Source organism: Plodia interpunctella, chromosome 23 (assembly GCF_027563975.2).
Source record: "Plodia interpunctella isolate USDA-ARS_2022_Savannah chromosome 23, ilPloInte3.2, whole genome shotgun sequence".
In the NCBI taxonomy this organism is placed as follows: domain Eukaryota; kingdom Metazoa; phylum Arthropoda; class Insecta; order Lepidoptera; family Pyralidae; genus Plodia; species Plodia interpunctella.
Genome location: NC_071316.1, coordinates 1,841,893 through 1,866,006, shown reverse-complemented (window position 1 = coordinate 1,866,006; position 24,114 = coordinate 1,841,893). Strand labels below are relative to the sequence as shown.

Genomic DNA, 24,114 nt, shown 5'->3' with positions numbered 1-24,114 from the left:
GGATCGCTTATGAATTAAAATAATTAGGTATTAGATAACATTTTAATACTTTTCACACGATGAATTTAATTATTATTCCTTAATTACATTTTAAAACCTTTCGAACGAAGATTAGAAAAACCTAAGAGTTAATTTGATGTACGTTTTGACGCAGTCAGCCCCCAGAGCTGAATAACATTACGTGTGTGTTGAAAAAAAGTATTAGAATGTTATCTAATAATAATATATTTCAATTCATAATCGATAGTTACAGTAGGTACCTACACTAGCGGATCTCAACGCGTTCCTGAACCAGGAACCTGAGTGTGATGTGTTCGTGGATGGACGGAAAACGCTTGTCAGGAATTGTTTGCAGTTTTGTGAGATTGACAACGAACGTGTTTAGGATGATAATATTGTGTTACTGTAAGAAATTTTTGTTAAGTGCCTATTTTTTTCTTACTAAATACTTTAAAAGGATACATATTGTGTATCGTTGTATTTAACTAAATAAATCTGTAAAATTACTCAAAGAATTTTGATGCTGGTATTTGAATAGATAATAAGATATTAAAGAAAGTTTAGATGTATAATTTATTATACTCTTGTGTGTGTGCCTTGGAGAACATGCTGCGGTGAAGTTTGTTGCGTCGCTTCTTCTTCATCTGCGCTTTGGAAGCCGGCAGTAGACTTAGTTTAAGTAATTTTTTTGACGTCAATAAGTGATGTATATCATCCTAAATTGAATAAAGAATTTTGAATTTGAATTTGATAGGTACCTATAAAAATACCTAATTGATTTCCATAAATATAATCAACGAAAAAAACGAACATAAGTATTGTTCCTATTTACGTTACTACTTACGTTATTACATGACTTTAGTGATCATAAATTATTAATTTTTTTATGACTAAGTGAATACTGATTAATTACTCAAGTAGGATAGGTATGTAAATAGGATTACGATTTTATAAGAAACTAGTGGCCTGTTCCGGTTTCGCTCAGATACCTAGAATCATAATGCCTAAAATTAATACCTAAACCTTCCTCAGGAATTAGACTATCTATTGGTGAAAACCACATGGAAATCTGTGCAGTAGTTTCTGAGTTTGTCGCAAATAGACAGACAGACATGGCAGACGACTTTGTTTTGTGTAAGGATAATCAAATTGAATTTTGGATTATATTTGCGCGAAAAGCGTTAATAGGGTTCCGTTTAATTACCTAAGCTTGTAGATAAAGAACAAAAGAAAAAATCAAACAAATGCAAGGTTATTTTTCAAAAATCTACCCTCAAATGAGTACAACGGGGGCTGGTAGTTGAAAATTGAGCTGTCAGAAATAACCGTTCCACGCTGACGAAGTCGCGGGTAAACAGTTAATTTCCTATAAAATGTATTTTAATATTGATATATATATATATATATATATATATATATGTTGCTGTGAAATCACAAAGACGCGGTAATTTTTTTTTTTATGTAATTTTTGCCACAAGGTTTTATTGTCGTCATACCCATGTCCGTGCTGTAAACCGTTGAACAGTTCCCTCGTTGGAAGCCGATCCTGGGTACACCATCATGTCATGCTTATCATAATAATGCGTTTGTCACGGAAACTGAAGCAACGTGGAACATTTCAACTCTGTATGACAACTGGTAGGAGAAATCTAACTTGCAAGATCTGATCACCTACAGACAGGCAAACATCGGGACAGGTGAAACTGAACAAAAGCTTGTAAATAAGTATAGTTTAATTACGTTTAATTTTTTATTTAAGTTGACCTATTTTCAACAATAAAATGTTAAGTTTGAATATTCAAACATAAAATCAAAGCAATCAATTATATATTTTTTCATGTGATTTATTGGCTTTATACACGTAAAACAATAAAAAAAACTAACATTATTTGGCAGTGTTACACATCCTCCGATTTCCTTTCATACACGACTTCATACAATATGCTAATTCGATTATTACTAGTCATTACTATTCATGTGATTTTTTTTATATTCAAGTTTATATAAAACATATAGGGGCCAAGAGCGAGTTGGAACCGCGCGCTCGTCAGGATTCCGTATATAAAATAATATAATCGGTGTTCTTGAGATTACGGCGTGGATCTCAGAAAAATGTTTGACTAAAAAAATACAGCACAAACTGTATAGATATATTGAGTTAAATAATATATAGAATATTTATATTCATTTATTCAGTAATATTACATTTGGTCTTAAAACTATTTACAATCCTATCTGAGCATTGTGAATATTGATGTTTAATCTTTATAAATATACACTAAAGGTATTATTATTATAAATTAAATATAATGTCATGAATAGTAATATAGAATTAATCAAAAAGTACATGTCAATTTAATATCATTATCATTACATAGTATAAAACAAAGTCGCTTTCCGCTGTCTGTCTCTATTTATACTTAAATCTTTTAAACCACGCAATAGATAGACTAATTTAAGAGTAAGGGTATATAGTATATGTATATATATCAAGCATAAAATTGCACACGTGCAAAGCTAGGGTGGGTCGCTAGTATAAAATAAATTAAATAAAGATATGGCTTATATTTTGCTTACATCTACAAAAGCACACAAGTTGTAAACAGGAGTTTCATTCAATACGCACTAAACAGGAGTTTACTATACTTATGTAGATGTAAGCAAAATATAAGCGTTATCTTTATTAAATTTATTTTATTATTTAAATGTTCCTATATTTGATGTCGATTATATTGTTATTATTATTTGAGAATGGTTTTTTTCCCCATACAACACAAACTAGGACTAAACATCTAGAGGCAAGCCATCAATCCGTTTTTGGATAACATTGTCGGCTTCGTGGATCCTGACAATGCCGCCTTCAATAGAGTATAAATAATAAATTATATTGTATATCCATATCCTGAGAAAATGTTTCGAGGCGGAATAAAACATTTCTGCGTTTTGATTTTCTGTTAGAGAACCCTAAAAAGGATTTAAGTACAAAAAATGTTATGAATATAAAACAGCATAATTTGAATATTTGCTTAATTAATTACCGTTTTTCCTATTACCTAACTGATTAAATCAACTTTCAATACACATTATTGTGAATACATATGAGTACTTAAATTTATTTAAAATTTTTAAACATTACAAATTTAAAAAGCTATAAAGGAGTGCATATTGAAATCAAGATATGTGACCGATATTGCCACTAGGTACCTACCTAGTTCAACTTTTTCAAAACTTTTCATTAGTTGTGCACATTATAACAATACACAACATAAATTAATATTAGCGTGACATGGAACGCATTCATTATTAAACGTCAATCAGAATTTTAGAATTTTATTATACGCTGGGCAAAAAAGAGCAGAAAAGGAAGGTTTAATAAAGAAATGGCAACACCAAAGACAGAAATGCCAAGTTGAGACGCTTTTGGCTTGCTTCTTCTTCTTCAGATTCCTCAAGGCCGAGGGTCGTGGTCATTACGTGGAATTAAACTCACACAACAACTTTCACGGCACTATTAATTGAGTGGTTTGCCATTGTCATTCTCCATTTCACACACAAGTTAATAAGAATCAACCAGTGTGCAGGTTTCACAGTGATTCCTTCACCAGAAACAAATGTTATCGATGAAAACTACCATAGGTACAATGAATCAGAGTATAGAAACTCATGTGGCACGAATAGGATTCGAACCTGGGACCTCTCGGTTTGGCACAGGCCAATTGGCCGGGAAATTTGTAAAATGAGTGAGCGAGGAGTCTCATAGACATGTTATTTTGTCTCCCTCATATCTATAGTCCAATGAATTATTTTTAAAGTTCTGAACTGCCTCATATGAAGCTGTTCAGTGTACACACAACGCATCGAACCGATGCGCGTACGCGTATTATAGTATGCATTACTATTTGGCATAAATATTTCGGATTCCGTGATCGCCGTATACGGAAAACACCGTGGGAAAACGCACGACAGACAAAACAATCGTAAAAAAAATGTCGTGGTCATCGGAAACTTATTAACATAGCCATTACTCGAGTGGTTCAGTTTTTTTTTTTTTGATGCTAATACGCAATGAATGGAAGCTAAATACTACGCACGATTTAAAAAAAACGGTGGATAGTATGCGTGCGTTTTGCATGTCTGAATCATCGCATTCGTAATAGTTTTTGTTCTTTTGATTTACTGTGTTTGTCTGCAGTCTCAGAAGAGTGCCGGTCCTAGCGCTATAAATGGCCTGGGGCGGGATTTCTATGGGCGCCCCGTATCGTTACATCGCGCTCTCAAAAACAGATAAGGCCGCCGCTGGTTAGAGGGCAGTTGGCAATCCTAGCAATTTTGATTATTTAAAGCTTACAAATTACTAAATTTAAACTCATCGTCAGCTTATTCATTTGTATAATTCATATATAATTAAAACGTGAGTTCGATTATATCAATCCTGGAGTCACGGGAAGTGTTGAAGCGAATTTTGCTGATTTTGATTAGATTTTGACCTATAATTTTAATGTCTTAGGTATTTATATCAATGTACTATATCAAAAACTCCCAATATATATATCCTTGATCGCCGATATTAGCAAGCCTTTTTAACACATTAGGACGCTGTGTCTAGTGCGGCTAAAAAAGCCATTCGCAAACCCGCGACGGCCCTTTGTGTTCGGCGTAAGACATGTAAGTTATATGTCATACCTACGAGACGACTACAATTTGAAAATATTGGTACAAAATTTAAAATCTGCACAGACGTGTGTGGTTCCCGCCACTCAGGATAGAGTGGCGGGAACCACACACGTCTGTACAGAGACAGTATGGAGTTAAGGTAGGATCGCCCAGGGCGCCGAACACAAAGGGGCGTCGCGGGTCTTATTTTGGTAATCATATAATTTGAACATTTTGCCGGTTTCTTCCTCGGCCGTTGAACTTCGGTACCTTTAAGACGGGTCAGGACTGAAGGTTTTACAATATTTGGTACCTATTTATTATAGAGGAAACATGAAAAGGAAATACCTATGCCAAAGATAATAATATACTTACGTACATTTTAAGCAATCTGATAATAATATAACTGTGATATTACGACCGTCTACTTGACGCCTACCCTCATTGCGGATGCTGTTTTAGTAACAGCTGTCAAAGCTGCTCTTATACCTTAGTCGCCTCGTACGACATTTCGTAGAAAATCTCAGAATAAATAAGTGAAAATCATCACTACATAGTCTAAGACCACGCACTGGTGTATAGACAATTTCTTAAAGAGTCACACACAAAACGGCCTATTATACCGCGCGAAGCCAGACCAATTCGCTAGTTAAACATTAGGATTCGAACCCGTTATTAGAAGTCATAAGTCAAATAGAACGCTGGACTAATGCTATCTATAATAAGTATACTATATTCCTATATATCTTCTAAGTTTTGGCAACGAGTGGGCGGGGCTTAGCTGGGCGTATCGATGGGCGTGGCGTGCAGGTCAATGCCCCAAGCATTTATATATATATGTATATGAACAGGTGTAGGTACCTACTTGGTATGGTGTTTATCGCCGTATTAGCAATTCTATGACTTGATGCTATGTCGACTACAGTCGTGTACGTAACTGTTTTGTTTCTTTTTTATTTTATTTAAATGCCAGTGTTTGGGTTCACGATTGCGTGTCTTTTATGTTCGTACTATAAGAATCTTCGTTATTTGAAATTCAAATTCAAATTAAAAATTCTTTATTCAATTTAGGATGATATACATCACTTATAAACGTCAAAAAAATTACTTAAAGTAAGTCTACTGCCGGCTTCCAAAGCGCAAGTAAAGAAGAAGCGGCGCAACAAACTTCACCGCAGCCTATAGAATAGAAACAGAATATAGTTTATTTTATAAAACATATACTAATAACTATAGAAACAGAATATAGTTTATTTTATTTATTTATATCCCAGTATTTCGATCCGTGTCACGATTGCTTTTGATCATTGAATATGTATTATTTTTGAAAACCGAACAAAGACGGAATCAAATTAGAAAATAGATGTGGCGTACCTAATTACCTATTTCCATGCTTGGATGTTTTTTTTGCATTTAAAAAAGGTTTATTATCTTGACATGTATTTTTATTAAATCATTCACTTTTAAAATTAAAATCATTGTACATTGCAATTTAGTTATTTTATAAAGCATTATTTCCATAATTAAAGATAATATATTATTTTGCAAATTGTATTTTTTATAAATAGGTATGTCAATATTTTAGTTATATCGTTTTTAATTCATAAAAAATAATATCGACAAAATCGGTGGCGCAGTGGTAAAGTTCTTGCTACTGAACCGAGAGGTCCCGGGTTCGATCCCCGGTCAGGTCATGATGGAAAACGATATTTTTCTGATTGGCCCGGGTCTTGGATGTTTATCTATATATGTATTTGTTATAAAATATAGTATCGTTGAGTTAGTATCTCATAACACAAGTCTCGAACTTACTTTGGGGCTAGCTCAATGTGTGGTTTGTCCTCATTTATTTATTTATTTTATTGTATTTATTTAATCATAGATAATACCAATTTCATAAACCTGTTGAAAGCCATGTTTAGCTGTATTTTTACTTTACAATATTATAAATATCTACGGGGTTTTAAGCCAATGAAAATAAAGGTAACTTCTATAATAATAAGCACAAACAATGTCAATCAAATATTTTACAATTAATAAAATATCCTATCATTAAAAGTTTTAGATTTGTAAAAGTGTTTGGCCATCTTGTAGATAGGTATGACATGATAATCTGATTGAAAACCTAATAGAAAACAGAAGCGGAAAAGGAAAGCCAAACAGGGCTGATATAGGTAGTATGGTGCAGATAGAGAAAGAGGAATAGTGATATCATACAGGGAGGTCAAAATGTTGGATGGAAGAAGAGAGAGATGGAAAGGCGAAGATAGAGAGAGATGGAAAGAACTCCACAAACTTTGTTCTTTAATATTGAAAAAGAAAGATACCTACAATATATATATACTTGTATATATTTATGTCGACTTTGTGTCATGTCGAAATCGATTGGAGAAACCAATAAATCGATTGTATTTGCTATTGAATATGTAAATACGAATTTTACGACGGGCAACATTTCAATTGTATGTTTTCTTGTGGTAAGAAGTTTTGTGGAAAAGCGGGAATAGTTTTGCTGTTGGAAACATTATTACCGGTATGCCTATCGTTCTGTCAACTTTATTTACAAAAAACGCCATTGTGATATATACGTTTATGTGTATCTATAAGTCTAAATGTCTTATATGTATTAATTGTATTATGAGAATATCCTATTTATTAGGTGCTTTATCATCATCATATCGAGCGTTAGCTAACACCTGCAGTGTTAACTAACACACTTGATGTTAGCAATTGGTGTCAGATTTTATTCAAGTTGCCTATAGGCATCTGACATGACTTTTACGACTACTTACCGCCATCTAGTGGCGTCTTTAACCATTACACCATCACCGCTTCACTTTATCATAATGCTATTTCTGCTTGGTCATAATGTTGACTGATCGAGAATGCCATATGGCGTTAAATACGCTATTCGTACACAATTTTTTGTTTTTTTTTTTTACCATCAAGTTTTAAAATACTTAAATAGTGCGCCAAGATGCGCCGTGGACACATAAAATTGGTCATATTAATACATACATTTTTTATTAATTAATTATTGGAATTATTAATTTATTTATTCAATTTATTACTTTACGAGGAATATCTTAATTTTGTGTATCCTGTTTTACTTACCATCCTGGCGACAACATACGACCTTAAACGAATGGATAAGGCACGGAAGAAGAAGATCTGAAGAATATGTATATGTCTGTAAATTTGTTTGTAGAACAACATTTCCCCCCAAAAAGTGGTGACTGAAAATGTATGTTTTGCTCTTCGAGTAAAAACTACATAGTGTCACAAATAATCTCAATATACCATTGAGATTACTTGTGACACTGTGACACACGGTCACGATCTCGATTTGTGTATCATAACTTCTTTATATCTTTTTATTTTTTATCGTGATTGCGTGTCTTAATTCAAATAAATAATGTTGTCTATCTTAATTTAAAAAAAAAAACTTTTGTGGCTCGATCTAAACTATTTTTTTTTCATATTAATATGACTTCAACACTTTTGCGTGCGACTGTCTTAATTCACAGGATGTTAACATAGCACGAGCTGGCATACCAGACCTAAGTCCACCCAGACATACAGACAGTTTTGAATGCACAGCAGGTGGATGAACTTTAATGCCTCATGTCTTTAAAGAGGGTTCTTTGGGAATGTCATTGTTGTCTATTAGTTGCCAAGTTTATTGCGTGTCGTCTCGTACGACATACACGGGAGCATATAGAATGGTCCTATTTTAGGGCGGGACCACCATCAAATGTTTGGTTACACTTCGTTAGAACATTATACCGATTCGCGATTAAGTTAATGAAATCTTTTCTTTTGTTTCAGATGCGGCACAAAAAATACCCACAAAAAATAACAGACAACTTATAGTCAAAATATATTTATTTCTCGTACTAAGTGCAATATTTTAATTTAACTAAGAGTTTATACGATTAAAAATCATTCGTTAAAACGGGTTAAACCTAATCTATAAATTAGTGCTGTATTAAATTGTTTAAAAAAGAAAAATTCAGTGCGTTCCAAATTTAAAAATAAAATACTCAATTACCACAGATTAACAATAGTCAGTCAGTGTTCTAAATTCGAATAATGTCGCGGACTTTGCGTTCGGAGAAAAAACATTCGAAATATGAACATAGGACATGTTGTGCGTGATGTGACATTAAAAAAAAAGTTAACTAAAAATGTTGAGATAGTGAAAAGGACATTTTTAGACTGAATTTTGACATTAGAATGAAGTATTTATGAGTGACTGTCGCGAGCAAGCCTGTGGGATGTATACCACGTGGTACAGCCGTGGGGACAGTGGTATGCACCACCACCAAATGGGGCAGCTGTACCACCACGGGCCCCCCATGATAAAGACTGAGGCTGGGGTCAATAGTGACTGTATGATGGCGGTTGATTATGCACCTCCGATTAAGGTAAGACTTTTTCTGTAATATCATCTTTTTCTATATCATCGTAAATCAGCTTTAAACTCCTACTATGACAGTCATAAACTCGCTAAAACATATTTTAACTTGTATACTTTAACTTTTTAAAATATAGCTTGATAACTATGACAGCAGGATGAGCCGATACATTCGAGATGAGAGCGACAGAGACAGATTTTTTATTTTCATACTATTTGTCATCTGTCACAGGGATCAAGCTATGTTTTACAAACCATAGTAGGTACATATTTCTTTAAAAAACTAATTACCTGTATCTTCTTCATAGTCGTATTCCTCATGACTGAGGGTCGTGGTCAGTAAGTGGAATGAAACACACGTAACAACTTTCTTGGCATTATTAATGGAGTGGTTTGCAATTGCCTTCTCCATTGCACACACAAGTTAATAATCAACAAGTGTGCAGGTTTCCTCAGGATGTTTTCCTTCACCGGAAGCAAGTGGTGGTCTATGAAAACTACTACACATGAGTCAGATTGGTATACAAACTCATGTGGCACGAGTAGGATTCGAACCTGGGACCTTTCGATCCTCAGGCGGGGGTCTTAACCATTACACCACCACCACTTCTTACCTGTATGGGATCACTCGGTTTATACACTATATATATTACCTGTATGGGATCATTCGATTCCCAGGTTTATATAGGTGTCTACACGATATATAGGTGTCTTTTGGATCGAAGATAAAAAACATAAATTTGTATTTCAATGCGAAGTATTACTGATTTATGAGAACTATTATAGTAAAATGACATGAAATAAATCTAAAATGGCATTTTTGGAGGACTGTTATTTTCGTAAATTTATTGTACTGTGTTGTTTTTTTGAAGTGGTGCTGGTCAAGTGGTTAAGACCGTTGGCATTAGATCGTAAGTTCGAATCCTGCTCCATATAATATACTGCTCCATGTATACCAATTTGACTCGTGTATGGTAGTTTTCATAGACCCCAAGTTACTTCCAGTGAAGGAAAACTTCGTGTGAAAACCTGTACATTTGTTCAGTTCACTTGAGTTTAGTTTTTTAGTTCACTAGAATGTACCTATACTATTACTACACACTAGGCACAATGTTTGATTATTTAATTTCATCAAAATCCGTCCAGTCGTTTTTACGCGATTGAGCTTTAATTAAAAAACATTCGCTTCAAATTTTTGTTATAAAAATGTTTAAAAGACTTGTTACGAGAAGAATTAGAAGATAATTAAAAGATCTTGTTATATAATGTACAAAAATAACAGCTCAATTTCCATTTTATTAAAAACAACTTGAGAGAAAACAATCTAAAAATAAATTGGTCTGTCACTTGATACTTGTAAACAGGAAATTGATTGTTTTCAATAAAAAAAACTAACGAGTGTTTTTTTTTAACTACTTAACTATTTATTTTATCCAAAGTATGAAAATTTATTTAGGAATTAGACCTTCACAGCACTTTTTGACGTCAAATTTTAAATTATATAAGTTGTGCTAGCATTGCAGCACAGAGGGAGTTTCAAGATAAAAGTACCTTATGTAATATTTCAGGTTATATTCTACATGTGTACCAAATTTCATAACAGTCCGTCCAGTAGATTTTGCGTGAAAGAGTAACATACATACATACGCTCACAAATTTCGCATTTATACTATAAGTAGGATATCTCAAAAAGCTACACACTACTGACATTAGTTAACGTTAATATATATATTTATATCTTCTTTAATTCCACGTATGAGTGGAACAAAGATATATGGAATACTTTTATTGAATTATTTATTCTATTTACTATTGTTGTAGTTTATTTGATACTAGCTTTTGCCCGTGGCTTCGCCCGCGTTATTTTCCGGGATGAAAAATTCAAGAAGATTGGCTAACTAGATAGAGCATGAAGAGATAGGTAACAAACAAACTTACTTTCGTATTTATAATTTTAGTTAGGATTATAATTAGGATTGACACATAAAAATTAAAACATTCTAATATTAGTTACAAAATTAGGAATTTAATGACTAAAATTGTGCATTGTTTTACAAATATCAAGTGAGTAGTGGAGTAGTACCTATAATTTTTTTTTGTTCACCGCAACGTCCTAAGTATAAAAGTTACGTGCGCGTTTAATAGTTGTACTAAGATATTAATATTGAAACGCGATTGTTTAAAATTATTTGTCCTATTATTGTAACTTATAGCCCTACCATCGTACGTCACCGAATCAAACGAGATGACCGCAGCCGCTGGGTCCATGACACCGCCCGTGCTCACCATTAGACCGAAAAAAAAGAAAAAAAAAAACCAACCTGTTTGACTGAAGTTTCACGCACGACTGCCCAGTTCTCCACGCCGCTGCCAGAGGCGAATTGCACTATTTTACTCTATTTTTCTTAAAAAAAAAAAAAAGAAACAAGTACTTCCTCTGATGCTGTAAAAAGCTATCACGTTTCTGGTACGTGAGTAATCATCTCGTTAAGTGTTGACTTAGACACCTGCCATCAGTTTCATTCATGGATTCTTCTTGAATAGTCTTGTATTTCCTCGTGGCTGAGGGTCGTGGTCATTACTTGGAATGAAACACACACAACAACTCTCTTGGCACTATTAATGGAGTGGTTTGCCATTGCCTTCTCCATTTCACACACAAGTTAATAACCAGTGAGCAGGTTTCCTAATGATGTTACCCTTCACCGGAAGCAGGTGGTGGTCGATGAAAACAATACATGAGCCAGATTGGTATACAAACTCATGTGGCAAGAGTAAAATTCGAACCTGGAACCTTTCGATCCACAGGCGTCTTAACCTATACACCACCACCGCTTCATCGATTCACGGACATGATATTATCGAAAATTCTCTTTTTATCTACTGTTTGTTTTAGTACATACCTCATATTTCACACATTAGTAGACGGTATTCCCAAAATTTATTTCAAACTAGCTTTTGGCGGCGGCTTCACTCGCATTTAATTTCCCACGGGAACAGTTATTTTTCCCAGATGAAACGTACCCTATGTCCTTCTCCATACTTCAAACTACATGTATGCAAAATTTCATGAAGATTGGTTGTGTATATAGAGCGTGAAGTGGTAACAAACATACTAACATACTTTCGCATTTATTAGTTGGGATAGCTTTCTAGACGTCTTAACCACTGGACCACAACAGAATCATAAAAAAGGTTGTCAATTTTCGAATAAAAGATTCCGTACCATGCGCTCATTATAATTACTCAATTGTTAAACAATGTTGCGCTAAAATCTTTCCGAAGGTTCCTGTAATTTCTTGTATAATTTGAACAACATTAGATATTAAAATTTTTAATAATTCATCGTCTATCTACACGCAAATTTGATTTAGGATCTCTTTGTTCAGTTTGCGAAAGAATAACGAACCGATTAATTATAACATTGATTTATGAATTAACTGACTTGTAAGCTAAAGAGGAATGGTTCATTTGGATCAATAAATCAATATAATAAACTATAGTCAATCAATCAATCGGTTTATTTGCATAATCTTCTTATTAGCGTGTCGACTTGGCGAATCATATTAGTGAAGATTTTTATTCTTTTTTATTAGTGAAGATTATAAGACGCCACAATGCATTCTTCTCATCTTTCAGCTCGGCTTGCAGGTATTAGCGTAATAACTATTTGTTCTCAAGTATTTTTCTAAAGGCTGGTCTCCGCTAAAATGGAATATATGGCGTGACACAAACTTATGGCAGAATTGTCAAGTTTCTATACTGGGTTACTGGTATCTAACGCATAGCCTTCCAAAGGCGCATAAGGTACATAGAGACTAACATCTTTTGTTCTACGGCTTTTGTCTAAACGTAATAAATACAAAAAAGAATTTTTTTTTTTCAGTTTTAATGTCGTTTCTATAAAACGTTAACTCGATTCGATGCCGCTACATAACGCTACTGTACTGTCGAGACAGTGTTGCTCGGCTATTACATACAGTTAACATGTGTAGAATCGCAAATTAGATTGTGTTGTATGAAAAATAAAACTACGAATCACGAAAAATCGTTAAATAAAAATTGCTTGTTTTGATGTACCTACCCAAGTAGTCTTTAGGAGGTTTTGCTTTTAATACGTTAGGTTAGCTCTGAGCAGCCATATTTTAAGATATTGTCTTTCCGTGCATCGCGACTGTAATAGCAAATAATATTATTTTATTAGGTATTATTTTTTTATTTTTTTTATTTTAGTCTATAGTGTGATATGGGTCATGTATTTTACAAGTGCCTGCAATAAATGATTTATTATTATTATTATTATTGATACCAAAATTTCGACCGTTCTAATTGAAACTTCCAACATTAGTTAACAACATATAGTTGTTAGCCTATTTTTTTTTTTTCGGAATAGAATTTCTGCCACGGCGATCGCATCATTTGTACTTTTCATAAGATCTCCCAAGGTGCACGAATCCGGGTAATATGAAATGAATGTTAATTTAATTGGAACAAAACTATTTTTGTAGTTTATTTTGACGGAGGCTTCGCCCGCGTTTTTTTCAAGGTGGATTGGTTGAGTAGATGTAGAGCATGTAGAGATAACAAACAAACTTACTTTAAATTAAAACACTTTTAAAACATAATACAATTAAGATTAGTTCTTATATTATTAAACTATACTGCAGTTTGTTTTTATACTAGAATAATCCTCGGCTATTAGTCGCAGGCTTATCCCCTCTCCCGCCCCCTTAAAATCCCGAGCGGGATTATAAAAATCTTCACTGGAGGAACGGACGTTGATGTATGGTTTGTGGAGACAAGCCGATGGCAACACACACAAATATACTATAGGAAAATGTAGAAAAACTTGTTACTTTTATGCAGCTGCCTAAATTTTAGATATCAAGCAAGCTTGCAAGGCAAGCTTGGTATCTAAAATTTAGGCACCTTGCGCTGGTGCTGAGCGGTGGTGGTGTAATGGTTAAGACGCCCGCCTGTGGATCGAAAGGTTCCAGGTTTGAATCCTACTTGTGCCACGTGAGTTTGTACACCAATCTGACTCATGTATAGTAGTTTTCGTCGACCACCACTTGCTTCCGGTGAAGGAAAACATCGTGAGGAAACCTGCACACTGGTTGATTCTTATTAACTTGTGTGTGAAATGGAGAAGGCAATGGCAAACCACTCCATTAATAATGCCAAGAAAGTTGTTACTTGTGTTTCATTCCATGTAATGACCACAACCATCAGTCATGAGGAATACGACTATGGAGAAGAAGATCCTTGCCCCATTGCTCAGTCGTACGAGTAGCTCCGTTGTTTTCTATAGGTTTTAACACTGACGTACGTCGAATCTCCATACAATTTCTGTGTGATTGTTGATCAATGCGATGTCATTTCTCATACAATTATTACCATCTATCGTAACAATAGAATCAAAATGGAATCACAATGGAAGCTAGTAGCTTTGGTAAATATCATTTAATTTAGAATATGACCGATGAAATGATTTAATTTTGAAGAAAATCGGATTAATAGTATTAACCTACACATTCCTGTAACAAAAATGTGACAAAATATATCTTAGATTTTGTTTGTTAGTAACGCCACGTCACACATCCCTGGGGTTGGATAGAATCGACACTGGCTAACGATCGTCTGTGACGTCATTAATCAAGTCTTTGGGGGGCGACTTCGGGGAATGAACAACCCTGTATGTGACAATTTTTGAAAAGTTTTGATCAGGCTATGAGTGGTGATATTTTAAACATTTAGCTCAGTATGAACAGGAGTCGTATTAAAATGATAGATAAAAATTTTATTCGCAGCAACAGAACACACAGATACACATCAAATAAAAAATAATACAAGTACAATAATTAAGTGAACAGATAATCACATATAAGTAACGCGTATGTGTGCCATTGCTCAACGATAATATTTGCTCCTTGGGGTTGCTCCTCGCGTTGATTTTCAGTCAAATATTTATAAAAAAAATTATTTAAAGTGACATTTGATTATCGTGTTTGATTATTTTAATAATTTACTGTAAATAACTTACTAATATTGTAAATTCTATTTTGGAAGTGTGTTTAAGTGATGAATTTAATTTAATTACGCAAAACCTTTTATCCCGAAATTCGGGGTTGATCTTACTAGTCCAAGATGTGATGAACCTACGACATAAAATGTTTGACTTACTTAGTATAAGCCTGAATGAAGAAAAATAAAAAAGATAACTTGATCATTGTTTGAAAAATTCTAATTGTATTTGATATTTTCATCAGTTTTAAGAACCGATACGAAAAACTGTCAGGTCTTCAAGAAATCATCCTGTGCAGAGTAGAATAAACACTACAAGTCATAACATTATATTCAAATATTATTTCTTTACTTTTAAATTACTGCTATTATATTTCTAATCCAATAAGTTTCTAACAACATACCACTCGTGTCATGTTCCCTGTGTAAGTACCTATATTATTAAATTTATTAAGTATAAAAAATGCCAATTACCTCGTTATGGACACTGGCAAACGCGCATCAAGATATAAACGTCTTGATAAGAATTTATTTCTTCCCGGTCGGGTACATCGCAAATTTTGCGGAATTCTACATTGACGTTAATTGTAGCTGGCCAGTTGCAGAAGCAAGTTTTGTTTTTTTTTTTATGTTAGCTATATTTCATGCCAGTTCCACGCTGTCACCGAACTCAATCTATAATATTATTATAAAGAGGTAAACGTTTATGTATTGAGTTTGTATGTTTGAGCCGGGTAATCTCAGAATCTACCGAACCGATTTCAAAAATTCTTCCGCCATTAGAAAGGATTGCTATAGTGTGTTGCCCGTGGGAAGTTTGACATAAAATATATTTTATGTCAAACTTCCCACGGGAGCGAAGCCCCGGGCAACATAGTCTAGTCATAAATAAGCATATTTTGTGTGCCTTAGTCGCCTCGTACGACATCGACGGGGGGATACGGAGTGGTCCTATTCTAGGGCGGAACCACACGTGACATTTTTTCGTCTTTCTCTATGTATTCAAGAAAGGAAGTAAAGAGTAGCAATACTACCCTATCCTCATATATTAATGATGACAGCCTGCGGTTGAAAGAACACGGTTCGTCTTTTAAATTAATTGTCTTCCCCCCTCGCGTGGCTTAGAAAGGGAGGTGGGGGCGTTTCATACTGACACACATTTTCCTTTTGTTGATGGCTAGTATGTTTTTAACCAAGTTGCAAAGAGGAGGTTATAATGACAGTATCGAATAGTATATATCGAAATATAATAGTATATATATAATAGTATCGATAGAAGAAAAAAATATTGTTTTTTCTTTATGTGCAGTAAAATACTTCTTCCTTTTTTAAATGTATATATTTCATTTCACCGGACATTTATAAGATATTTTTAATAAAAACATGGACAAGAAAAAATGTGCAGATGGCGCAAACTCATGTCACCCTAACCTCAAATTTCTAATACTATCTAATAATAAATCGGTCCAGATCTAAGGCGTGGCACACATCGCTCGCAGGAGTCCGCAAAAACGGCAAAAAACCCTCAAGAAACGATTTTTCACCATCACCCCCCCCCACACACACACCGACCCTACGCTCGGATTGTTTTAGCGGGGTCGACGTACTTTTGACATTGATGTTTGATATATTGCAGTTTGGAAGCGATCCACCATTAGTATCTATGTCACTAGATTTCGCACGCGACTTCGCCTGCGAAAAATTGCTGTCGTTACCAGTAATAATTTCGTTTCATATATAGTGTTACTAGTGTCAGTATGATAATAACACAGAACGACGGAATGCAACGTAACAATGGGGCCTTGAACTTAATTTGGGGCAAACTCAATATGTGAGATTTGTCCCATTATATTTATTTTAAAACTTTTAGTTGTGTAAAATTACAAAAAGAAGTGAAAATAGTGAATACAAAACTATAAATATCGTCAGGACAAAGCTAGGTATAATTCGATCGTAGTTAAATATATTCCTTCTGAAAGGCTTTGGATCAATTAAATGCTAGAAAAACCCATGTCAGTCGCGCCCTCTGCCAGTTTTTTGTGCACCGTTCCAAACCGCTGAAAAAAGTCTGTAAAAAATAGCTTCGCGCCGCGATTACTAGATGGCGCTGTACTATGAATGAAATGTTTTTTACCGCCTGCCCTTGTAATGAATGCAGGATGGAGACGTGACTTTGTATGAATGAAATAGATGGTGTAACGGTGCCTTCGTTCATCTGTGATAACTTTAATATAAACACGATTTACGATTTAATACGAAAAGTGACAGAGTGTTCGGATAGTAATCATATTCTTTTTTTTCTTGGCGCCATGTCTGATTATTCCGTTGCGCTCCGTCACGTTGACGTCCGTCGACGGATCAACGCACATCCGTTAGTATCCCATAGAAAAAAACAGAGCACAACAGATTTACAACGTGCTTTCTTCACAATGGAACACAACTGGGTGAATTTCACGACTGTTTGAACTCGGCGTGTAGCGTTTCATTAGTGTTGCCGTATGCAACGTATGTTTTTTGAATAAAGAATCTTTTTTTATTTTAATTAAACATTTATAAAATTAACATTGTACCAGTACTTATTTATAAAATAGGATAATTAAATTGATTACTGTGTATGGTACAATTTAATAAACACTAATAATAGTCCACGACGACGTTCAAAACGCTCGTGAAATTCACCCAACTGAGCAATTTATCTCTTATCGAGGACAATAGGGCTCTTATCGAGTGTGTTGACACTAAGAATGAATAATCAATTAGCCTAACAAGTCTTCAATTAGTTTGTTTTGTCCCTAGTTTTAATTAGGACTAGGATCTAGGGATTAGGTTAAAGAAAATACGATTATAGAAAGAATTTTCATGGACTCCAGAAAGTGGTTACCAGATTACGTTTGTAGTGATGACCTTTAAGCCATTTCAAAATACAGAATAAGAAGAAAAAATATTGTTATAGACATGGTGTCGCATTTTGTAGTCAAAAACGCTATAAGACATTTTGACATATGACAATTGAAAAAAAAAAAAACAAAAAATGACATTGCCAAAAACTACAAAAATCGTATAGCTATGTATGTAGTATTAAATTAATAAAATTTATAATTTTTTCGACATTATATAATCGTGTTTCATTATTAAAAACGAGTAATTTAGTGTATTTTATTTATTTTTTATAAAATGACAATTTATCATGTCCTTCTCGCCAGATCATTTTAATGATACTTACTATGGATTGCACGGCCATTTTTATTTATAATAACTAGCAGGCAAAGAGGCATGCCCGCATGGCAAGTGGTCACCGCAGCCTGTCAACGCCTGCAAAACCAGGTGGGTGTCACACGCGCGTTGGACATGTGACCTAGGATCTTTTGCACACAGAAGATCATAAGAGTGAAATCGCTGTAGTACAAGTAAATTATGTTTAACAATTCACCGTAACATTAAACCAAGAGAATTTCCACCTTCTTCTTTCACCACATTATTCTATTTAATAACGAACACTGTTGAATCTTTAAGCATCCTTTTTCACCTCATATCGCTTCGTGACACACTTCATTCACTGAAGTTATTCAGAAGATGAAGAATTTTTAGGAAAACTAATGAGATACCTTAGAATTTTAAGGTTATATTGTATGGGGTCTATTTTGTCGTCGTTGGATTTTTAAATGCGCTGATATTTTTTTGCTATAATTTTTTTATAATTTCACCTGCTCTCATGATAGTTTTTGCGAAAAAACTACCCTCATTCTCATTTCTTATTTATTTGAAATTTCTATGCATATAATGACAAGATGAAAACACATGCGTGACACGCAACAAGATATGGATCTTTTGACGTTGTAGTCCAAAGGTGGTCACTGGTCATAATTTAACATTGACTTTGATAATATATCAAACAATTTTACAAAATACAAATTTAAATTTTGATTTGAAATGCCAATGCAAAATTACATGATTGGCATTTACATGATAAATATTTCAAGTGGATATTAAACAGTTTGTAAAAGGAAATAAGTGAATTAGAACGGTTTTTGAAATATCGAACGATATGAGAATAGTACACAACTGACTACAGCGCCACACAGACAGCGGGAAAGCTCCGAACTACGAGAAAATTTGAATCTGGCCGAATATAAAAGTCATTGCACCCGGCAAATTTGCATATCGCGAGAGGCCTTCCAAATTCAAATGGCTAACGTGACTTTAACCCTTTACTGCGCATGTCTTCATACATAAGTAGGTGAAGGGAAAAAAACACAAATTTATACCGGGCAAATTTTAAACCTATACTTTTTTTTCCTTCCAGCATTTTTATGTCGAACCTTTGTGTGTGTGCGTTGGTTGTGCCACTTTTAATTACGTATTGACTTAATTTGCCCCGACCCCCGTACGGAGGCAGGTTTTGCCCGCTTTTTGTTGTAAAATGTCTTGTTTTCGTAGCTAATACACCATTGACTGTTGATTTTGACATGTTATGAGCGCGTAGGTTATGTTTTTGTGTTTCATTGATGCAGTTTTGGTGGGAAAGATGTTTTGGTGTGTATCTTTCAGTGTTTTGGGGAGATAAGTGGTGGATTGGGCGGGGGAGGAAAGATTTTTGTCGTACGATGTGATTCAGGTATGTATTGTTTGTTTTTCATTTAAAGTTTAGTTATGGTTAGTTATGGCAGCCACCTGTTGATCCGTTATGAGTTGGTTATGATGTTTACATTGTTTATATTTTTGGTTATTTTTATACCTACATGAATTGAAATATCTTTGAAATATATTTTTTGAAGATTGTATTTAGTGAACACAATACAATATATTACTTCAAAAATGAGATTACATGATACGAGATATTTATTTCTTTTTTATCATATGACCTTTATAATCTGACTTTACACATACGAAATAACATTTTTTGCAAGTGCAGTATCAGATGAAACGTGAAAAATAAAAGAATGCAGTAAGGTTCTAAACACAGACGTGTCTAGGTATTCTGGAAAAAGATTTAGAAGATGTCGTCAGATGGCGTGACAGTTCGTTTTAAAAGTTTAATCGCGTTTTCTTTAGATAGCGCTTTAAAGAGAAACAACGTATAGGAAAAAAATTAAATATATTGATATGGAAAATTGTTATATGTTTACAAGATTTCTTTTGTTGCCTTTCTGATAAAACTATCTGCAGTGGCAGAAATTTCAATAAAATATCACAGCTGATACAAGGTTTGTGATTTTGCAAAATATCTCGTTTCATTCCACTATTACCTACCTAAAATGTGTTTGTACCGCGGCTAAAAGTAAAACCTGACGCATATCGACTGTACGAAAGCAATATTTCCACGAGACGAACACTTGTGTCACTGCTGGTATATATAAGAAAAAAATCCGATTAATTATATAGGTTATCTTAAGTTTTATTCCCTTGTCTCTGAGTAACTTACTTAAACCGGACTTAAATTGTAACCGCACATAAATATCAAAATCCGATGAGATACGTCGACGTGTTTACGGCTTGGTCACGCCTTGGAGCCTGGAGGTTTATATTCGGACCTCAAACTACCCCTTAAAATGTATGCGGCTATAAAAGACGCAGGTTTAATGTCTGTGTTCGGATATTTTTGATTATTTCCCTTACCGTGTGACGTTTGTTCACGCCCAAATATATGAAAGTAATTTTGAATGGTGTCCTCAAATGATCTGCTAATAGTTGTACATAGCAAGACGTTATCAACAGAAAATATATAAAAGAGTATATGTACTTGCTTCGGCGATACATGTACCAAAATTTAACGATATTTAAAAAAAAAGGTAATTACTTTTTTAGCAATATTTTTTTCGTTAACTTTATTGTCACATAGATTTAATTCACTGAAAGGTGTTAGCTAAATAAAAAATATATTTAATCCATCCTAAGTTATATCATGTGTTATGTAAATATTTATCCTTATTTTAGCTAAGTAGCACTTTAATATTAATTTATTTTTGTGCTTACAAAATAACTTGTTTTTACCAAAATAAAAATCCAACATTGAGCACACGTTGCGCCCACAACACAAAACAATATGTCCGATAAATATTTTTTAAAAATCCAACATCAAAAAAAATCCGTGTGAAAGATCTCAAATAATTCTTCATTACACTCGACTTGTGAAAAGTTGCATTCAATACAACCACACATTTTTATCCTTTGGAGGCGGCAACCCATAATTGTGTGGTTATAAAAAGCATTGTAAAACTTCATTATTAGCTATAAATACAGCCTGTGAGAGGTTATGCAAATATTTGTGAATGGGGGTACGTTTGAGTTACGACTTGTGATGTATGGGAGTTTAAAATCTTAATCAAGGCGTCGTTTGCAGGGTTAACCTATGGTGACGTTTGGAATTCTAATTGAAATAGATCTTTTTTTGCATATGAAGTTGTTCTTATTTTTTTTAATTTAAAATGCGTCCACATGTGTACACTATACAGACATCCCTACATTATTATATTTATATTATAACTAGCTGCAGCCCGCGGCTCCGCTCGCGGTAAAAAGTAACCTATGACACTTGCTAGCTGTCCAACTATCTCCAAACTAGAAATCACCTCAATCCATTGCTTTGTTTTGATGCAAAAACAAAAAATATTTATAATAATAGTGTATAATCTTATTTCCATCTCTTAACCATTGCATGGAAATAAGACTTAGTATTGAGAAGAAATTTAGAATTTTATTCAACTTAATTGGATGTCTTTATCAGCTTAGATAATTTAAAAATAATCAATGACAATAATCGTACCTACAATGCCAAATAAACGGGTATCACAATCGATTTAATAAATCGATTTGTTCGACTGTGATCTCGAGCGATTCATTATATTCCCGAACCCGTGCAATCATTAAGGTCGAAAACAATAATACTGGCCGGTAAAAAAACGCAAAAACCATTAGAGTGAAAAAGAAAGAAGTTGGGCGGGAAGAAAAAAAAAACGAAGAAAATTTTTCTAATCTGTGCTTCGAACGGAAGCCGAACCGCGTGACGAATCAAGATCATTATTTTTTTTTAATGTCTTATTTTGTTGATCTTTATTAGGGTTATTTGTTTTATTGCTTATCAGTTTGTTAATGTTGGTAATCAGAGCGGTGTTATGGAGATGTCTAGTTTTATTGGACTTGTAAGGCATTGTTTATGGCACGCGTCCGTTCATTTTCCTCTATGTCTAATATCCAACTGCTGCTAATCCTACTAATATTGTAAATGCGAAATTTTGTAAGTATGTGTGTATGTATGTTTGTTACTCTTTCACGCAAAATCAATCATTGTTATAAAATTTGGTACACGGGGTAGAATAACCTGGAATAACACATATGGTAGTTTTAATCCCAAAATACGCGAGCGAAGCCCCGGGGCCCAGCTAGTAAATCATAAACATAAGATTTTTTTTTCTTTTTAATTTATTTTATGAAATTTATTTATTTATATCGATATCGTTTTTTATACTTTAAGCGATGTTATTGCGATTCAAGCCTAGTTATCGGAATGGTAAACTTTCTTGGGCCTAGCACAAATCTAAATAAACTTTTCAATATCAGTCATAATCAAGTTTCATAAAGGCTGCATATCCATTAAGCAGTTTTTGTGGCCGGTAGCTGATTACAGCCGGTAACGACGCCGCGACCGCATGGATTGATACCCTTTTTGATGTTACATTTATATAAGCTTGGGTGATATTCTAATGATTGAGATTGCCCACGTCTGGTCAACTCTACTTGGGAATGATATTGTTTCCTAGGCTGTGTGTCCTTTAATAATAATAATATAATCATTTATTTACAAATACCGCATGCATCCGGAGGTTTGGACATACAGATTGGCATCATGGATTCCAACTGTCGGTTACAGGAAAGGCTTAGGACGGGATGATGGGACGACATCAAAAAATTCGACAAAGAACGACAAGAGAACACAAAGGATAGGAATGCGTGAAAGAAGTTAGGGGAGGCTTTTGCCCAGCAGTGGGACTCAAACAGCTAATAAAATAAAAAAAATCATTTATTTAGACGCCTCGTAATAGAATATAATAAGACGAAATTACGACAACACAGGTATGGTGATGGAATGGTCTTATTCTATGGCGGAACCACACGCGCCCAATAGAACCAATATCGGATACTCATTTTGGCGCCAAATGGTGGTAATTTAGTGTACGTTATTGAAACTTAAGTGTGTATAATCAAAAAATCATTTTTGATAAAACAAGCGAAGTGGCGGTTCCGTATCATGTTCTTTTTTTAAAAGGATGTGGCCGGAAGTCGGTGTGTTACGTCAGAAAGTGGATTTTTGAATTTGCATTTTAAGTACTTTATGTTGTAAGGGAAGTTGGGTTCCTTTATTTTTGTCCGATTACAGAAGGATGGTTGTGATTTTTGATTTATGTAAAAAAAAAAAGGAATTGTTCAATCTTCAGGTAATGAAAATTATTCTGAAATATATACATGTAAAAGAATAGGAAAAATATTTATTTAAATTTTCTATTAATTCTGTATTTACAAAATAGTTTAAAACCAACCTTTTTATTTATTAAAAACAAAAGAAAGGGTTGCACTCCGGGAGTGTCGGCAGAAGTGAAAACTTGAATTAACGTTGTGCGTTTTTGCCGTCTTACGAATTTTCGATCAGGGTCACGTGTCCTGACGCGATTTTAAAATTTTTTACCCATCACAAAAAGAGCACAACGCCTCTTAAAGAAGTTTTCACTTCAAGAAAATCTAGATTGAAGTCTCTTCAATACCCCTCCTGAATATATTATCTTAGTCGCCTCATAAGACATCCACGGGAGGTTATGTAATGGTCCCATTTTAGGGCGGGAGCCACACTGTTCCTCTCTCTCATCTGTGCGACTTTCCGGTTTCTTCCTCATCCGTTGAGCGTCAGAGCCCAGCTTTCCTGCTTTTTCGTCTCCACTTCAGACCAATGATCGTCGTATGTACGCTAACAGAGGTATAAATAAAACCTTGCAAGAATGAATGAATGTACACAAACATATGAAAACTTC

General features: G+C 34.2%; 1 protein-coding gene across 3 annotated transcripts in view; it reads left to right on the top strand.

Annotated features, from left to right (window-relative positions):
• rn (rotund) overlaps nucleotides 1-24,114 on the top strand; it is a 150,202-nt gene that overhangs the window by 1,624 nt on the left and 124,464 nt on the right. For all 3 annotated transcript variants that reach the window (XM_053763039.1, XM_053763040.2, XM_053763038.2), the window contains exon 2: nucleotides 8,482-9,080. In XM_053763039.1, the coding sequence (XP_053619014.1) occupies nucleotides 8,901-9,080 (180 nt within the window). In that variant the 5' untranslated portion in view covers nucleotides 8,482-8,900. The remainder of the gene's footprint in view (nucleotides 1-8,481; nucleotides 9,081-24,114) is intronic.